Below are 6,372 nucleotides of genomic sequence, written 5' to 3' on the forward strand. Positions count from 1 at the left end.
TTTATTTCAGTTTTTTTCATTCTTTTGGAAAACATTTTTCATTTTTCTTTAAATTTTTTTATTTATTCGAAATTTGTTCGTTTTTTTCAATTTTTTTAATTTTTGAATTTTTGAATTTTTTCAAAACATTTTTCCTTTTTTTACGATTTTCTTTATTAATTTGTTATTTTTTTAGTTTTTTTCAATTATTCCAAATCTTTAAGTTTTTGTGAATTTTTTCAAGTTTCTTGAATTTTTTGAATTTTTCAAGTTTTATTGAATTTTTTTTCAAAATTGTTTTCTCAATTTGTGATTATGTTTAATTTTTCTATAATTTTTTTCTTTATTGAAAAATTATTTAACTTTTTTGAACTTTTCAAGTTTTTCGAATCTTTTTTTATTTTTATTTCTCTTTTCAAAAAATTTTTTTAATGTTTTGAAAACTTTTTTCATTTTTCTGACTTTTTTTATTTATTCGAATTTTTTTTTATTTTTTCAATCTTTTTTCATTTCTGAATTATTTCCTAAATTTATGAATTTTTGTAATTTCTCTGGATTTTTTTCTATTAATTTTTCAAATTTTTAATTTTTTATTTATTTGAATTTTTTTAATTTGTTAAATTTTTTTAGATTTTGTGAATTTTTTTAATTTTTTTCTTTGTTCAAAATTATTTTAACTTCTTTTGAATTTTTCTAGTTTTTTGAATATTTTTGAATTCTTTTCTTTCTGAATTTTTTATTAATTCAAAATTTCTTAATTTTTTCATTTTTTTATAATTTCTGATTTTTTATCTTTTTTCAAAAAAATGTCCCTAAATTTGTGATTTTTTTTAAGTTTTTCTGGATTTTTTTATATTAATTTTTTAATTTTTTTATTTATTTGAACTTTATTAATTTTTTGTATTTTTCCAGTTTTTTATTTTTGTAAATTTTTTGGAATTTTTGGAATTTCATTTTTTCAAAATTTTTTCTCAATTTGTGATTTTGTTTAATTTTTATAGTTTTTTTTTCTTATTCTAAAATTATTTAATTTTTTGAATTTTTCAAGTTTTTTTTAATCTTATTGAATTTTTTGATATTTTCCTTCAATTTTTTTAAATTTATTTTTATATTTTTTTAATTTTTTTTAAATTTTTCAATTTTTTGAATTTATTTCTTTTTACTAATTTTTTTTATATTTTTGCAATACTTTGAATTTTTTCAATTTTTTTCAATTCTGCTTAATTTTTGTTATTTTTCAATTTGTTTTGATTTTTTTATTTTTTTCTAGATTTTTTGAATTTTCCATGTATTGGTTAAATTCGTAGAAATTAATTTTCTGGCCATAATTCAGTTCCAAAATTCTGCAAAAGCCTGGTTTGGGCAGTGCATGAAAAAGGCTTTAAATTTGCTATCAGTAAAAATTTTTTTGCCCAAGTAATTTATAAACTTAACTATAAATTAACTAAAAAACTATAAATTTATAAATTTGTATTACTTTATAAAATTACCTTCAAAATTGCTGCTGCTTGGTATTTAAAGATAATTCATTGTTTTCAAATATATAATCAGATTTATAGTTTATTTATTATTACCACTCAATGCTTCTTTGGAATGAACATTTTATCAATCAACATTTCAACATTTTGTGCAAATTTTAACATAAACAAAATGTTAACGAAACAGTCCTTCACCAAACAACTGTAGACCAAACAGAGCCCTTGAGCAAACAACCAAGTATAAACTCCATTTAACAAGAATCAAGCCCTTATCAGTTTAACAAGCTCCGTGTTGTATTCAATTAACGTATTTCGATCAAAGGTAACCTTTAGGAAGACCTTGAACCAACAATCATTAACGTTTTTCTATAAACACAAGAACGTAACATCTATCAAATTCAACAGCCCGGTTTTCTCTTCACTGCACGTTATTTGACCAAATAAAACACATTTAAAATTAACGTTTTAAAAAGAATCATTTAAGATTTTCAATGAATACAAGAAAGGACCATTTATCAGTTTAAGCAGCCATGTTTTCCTTTTACCGCACGTATTTCGACCAAACGCAATACATTTAAGATGGACCTCTAACGAAGAATCATTTAAGATTTGCAATGAACACAAGAAAGGACCATTTATCTGTTTAAGCAGCCATGTTTTCCTTTTATCGCACGTATTTCGACCAAACGCAATACATTTAAGATGGACCTTTAACGAAGAATCATTTAAGATTCTCAATGAACACAAGAAAGGACCATTTATCTGTTTAAGCAGCCATGTTTTCATTTTACCGCACGTATTTCGACCAAACGCAATACATTTAAGATGGACCTTTAACGAAGAATCATTTAAGATTCTCAATGAACACAAGAAAGGACCATTTATCAGTTTAAGCAGCCATGTTTTCCTTTTACCGCACGTATTTCGACCAAACGCAATACATTTAAGATGGACCTTTAACGAAGAATCATTGAAGATTTTCAATGAACACAAGAAAGGACCATTAATCAGTTTAAGCAGCCATGTTTTCCTTTTACCGCACGTATTTCGACCAAACGCAATACATTTAAGATGGACCTTTAACGAAGAATCATTGAAGATTTTCAATGAACACAAGAAAGGACCATTTATCAGTTTAAGCAGCCATGTTTTCCTTTTACCGCACATATTTCGACCAAACGCAACACATTTAAGATGGACCTTTAACGAAGAATCATTTAAGATTTTCAATGAACACAAGAAAGGTCCATTTATCAGTTTAAGCAGCCATGTTTTCCTTTTATTGCACGTATTTCGACCAAACGCAATACATTTAAGATGGACCTTTAACGAAGAATCATTTGAGGTTTTCTATAAACACAAGAAAGGACCATTGATCAGTTTAGACAGCCATGTTTTCTTTCCACCGTGCACCCGCTCCAGTTTTGATCCATAACAATATATCATATTTATCTGGATACTAATCCAACATAATGTTGCTGGAACCATGCACCTCCGCCAGTTCAAAGGGTCATTGATTAAGTTTATAACAATATAGTGTTGTGACCACTGGCTCGTTGTCAGGGGGTGTATTGTTAATAACAGGTGCTGTTCGTGATGGGGTCGCAGGAAAAGCAATTTTTAACCGACGCACAACGTGAATTCGTAGAACGCGCTTATGCAGCAGGTTTGATGTCACCATCTGAGAAGTTTTCGTCTGACTTTATTGATCTGTCTCGAGAAACTGGGCTTCCCGTCTCAAAAATTAAGGTGTGGATAAACAAAAAGAAGCGCCATGAAAAGAGAAAGAGGGCTTTTTCTCAAGAAAATGAAGACATTCCGTTTACAGTTTCCAGTGTGTCATTTGCAAGAAAGGCACGAAAAGTATCTGGGCACAATTTCTTTTGCTCTAATCTTTGGAGCAGAACAGGTAAGAGCATCTTTAATTTCTAATGGTAATCAAGAGCATTCTATGTATGAGGTTTCTTGCATGTTAGATATATAGATTTACCTAGATGTTAGTTTTGAAAGAAACACAGGTCTTATACATAAGGCAATTTCAAAAGCCGTGTAAGATTTTCTAGATAATTTCCTAAATGTTTGGAAATTGTTGTTGTCAACACAACTACGTAGTTGGCCTTTTAGGGTGGATGCAATGTGTGAATGAATGATGGTCTATATGGGCTAGCGGAAGGGGAAATAACGACTCTTTGCAAGTCGCAGCAACTTCCTATGTGCGCATTGAAGCTTACTTGTGTGTTATTTTTTAATCCTACATGGTTTGAAATACCTATATCAAGGTCCCAATTCACAGCGTTAGCCTGTGATCAGTGCATAATTGACAGGTTTTCCAGGAGCAAGGGTATTGAAACAGGAAGCTTCTCTAGCATTTTAGGGGTATCTTTCCAAGATAGTTTCATTTTAAGCACCGATAAGCTATAGAAAACTTCTTATTTATGTGATTTAATTATCAAAGGGGTTTTTACGATTTAGTTCAAAGAAACAAATTTCTTTGGCACCCCAGCCTTAGCTTTTTCTTAATTTTTTTTTAAGTTGTGACCAATTTTGAGGCTCATTTTCTTACAAAATATTTTAACAACATTTTTGAAACATAATTTCTTATGAAAATAAGAGTGTAATAGAAAAGGACAAATACCGTGAACACCTATTAGTATCAAAAAATTTATGATCAGCATTTGTGGACTGGGGTGGAGGCTACATATCAATGACTACAGCAGTACATTCAAAGTAGTAGCTACAAAAGAAATATATGCTATAATCTAGAATGGGGTTGATTTAGCATAGTCTGGAATGTTCAAAGGAGGAAATATTTTAATACTTGGCATAATCAAGAAGAAAATACTCCTTGTTTAAAGGAGTGAGCACTTATAGAAGCATATTTTGATGCAGACATTTTCAGGGGGCTAGAGGATAGAACTCCCATTTAGCACATTTACTTTGTCCTAATTATCAGAAATGGCAAATTGGCCAATGTCAGAAAGAAGCAGAGCAGCACATGAATAGTGGAAAAATCTGAAGGCAGAAGAAAAAGAGCTGTGGAACAATAAGGCAAATTGAGTTCAATTCTGTTGAACTGCAGGATCTACCAGAACCACGGAAGAAAAGAATGGCAGATGCTGCTCTAAAAAGACTTTCTAGTGATGTTAGGTTCAGAATTTTATTTCCAATTACATGCCTTAGCAAATTTGAGTTTATGTGACCATTTATAAGTCAGTTTATATTGAAATAGAGGTTTGCATAGATTACCATTAAAATCTGTTTTGAAGTTTATCAAGAATATATTTTCAGGAATAGGAGATAATGCTAAGGAGATTTATGCATGAACGCAACCTTTTTTATAAATGTGTCAATGAGAATTAGACAATGTCACACTGTTGTTGTTTCAAATATTTTATAGAAAATTAATTTCCTTAGAGAGAGAAATTAGAAGTACAGTAGTGCTTTCTCTGTAAGATGAAATGAAAATACATGATATAAAATATTCTTTTTCAGGCTGGTCCCATAGCAAGCCAGGCTGGCAAATAAGAGATCAGACATGTGTTAATTTGAATTCATCAGTTGATTTCTTTAATGTAAAGCCAAATATTTTAAGTAGCAATGCTTGATTCTAGAAACTCTAGGTACAATGCTTGTTATTTTTCTTCTAAAATTTCCAACACTCATAACTCATTATGAAATTAATGTATTCATAATTTCATATTTTTACATTTTAGCTTGAGCCTCTATCAAAACTTGGCTGCTCTGGTTTTTATTGGCATTTAAAGAAATGCCAAAATGAACTGAAATATTCACCTTCTCTAGACAACGCTTCATTTCTTTTGGACATTAATGACATTTGTCAGAGGTTTTTAAAACATTACGGTTTTTTTTCTTTCTTTATTTAAAGTTGGTACAATCTCTAGCTATACATACAAGCTAATTAAAACCAACTAATTGAAATTACCAACGCTAAATATAATATAAATCAAATATAACCGATGTTGCTAACATATTCCTTGCAAAGATTAGAAGTACAATTAAACGATGTAAATTCTGAGATTTTTTTCTTGAATATTGATAAAGTAGGAGAGTACTTTATCTCATTTGGAATTGAGTTCCATATTTGGCTACATCTGTGTGATACGGTATTAAATCCATATATTTTGTAATGTGTCTCCGCTGTTTTAAATTGGGAGTTTCTTAAGTAATATGGGCATTCATTTATGGAAAATATTTCATCCATAAAAAGTGGATTCAATCCGTTAAATGTTTTGTAAATTTCTATCGCAAGATATTGTAAATTTTTCTTATGAGAAGTTATTGTTTTATTCTTTATTAAAAGTTGTTCAAAAGTTGATTCATAATCATCATGAGCTATTCCCATTGCTCTTTCGTGAATCCGGTTTATTCGATTATTACTTGTCCTACTGCAAAACATCCAAATAAGAGGACAATAATTAAAATATGATAATATGAACGTTTTCATTAAAAGAATTTGCTTAGAAAAGAATTCGATATTTGATTGACTTGAAAGGTGAGGTTTACTGTTTAAGGATAGTGTTATAAAGATTTGATATTGCTCTTTACTTTGTTTATCTTTGCAAATTGAAATCAAAATAAGAAAAGCAGATTTCATTATGTCTTAAGGCTATGGCTAGTACACTTGGTAAGCAAAAACATTGCACCCCCCCCCTCCCCCCACAAAATGGCAGCACCGCTGCAAACTTTTTATGGCAAACCAAAAATCAAATTACTAAAGTAATTTGAATAAAAGTTTCCAGATGACTTTTAGGGTAGAGAAAAATTGAAAATTTATCAAGGTAAAGAATGAAAACTAAATAAGGTAATGAAAAAATATGATGAAACTAAAAATTGAAGAAAGATTTTGTCTCTTTTTCTCTTCAAGCTATATCGACCACTGCGAAAATACGAACAA

The 6,372-nt window shown here is 29.1% G+C and overlaps 1 protein-coding gene across 1 annotated transcript; it reads left to right on the top strand.

Annotated features, from left to right (window-relative positions):
- Positions 1-3,053: 3,053 nt before the first annotated feature.
- On the top strand, positions 3,054-4,546 carry LOC148957899 (uncharacterized). Its single transcript, XM_089114216.1, has 2 exons — positions 3,054-3,366; positions 4,411-4,546. Exons 1-2 carry the CDS (start codon positions 3,054-3,056, stop codon positions 4,458-4,460), a joined length of 363 nt encoding a protein of 120 aa, XP_088970342.1. The 3' UTR covers positions 4,461-4,546.
- The last annotated feature ends 1,826 nt before the right edge of the window (positions 4,547-6,372 follow it).

This window comes from Rhopilema esculentum, chromosome 19 (genome assembly GCF_057945365.1).
Source record: "Rhopilema esculentum isolate cy_ngs chromosome 19, ASM5794536v1, whole genome shotgun sequence".
Lineage (NCBI taxonomy): Eukaryota > Metazoa > Cnidaria > Scyphozoa > Rhizostomeae > Rhizostomatidae > Rhopilema > Rhopilema esculentum.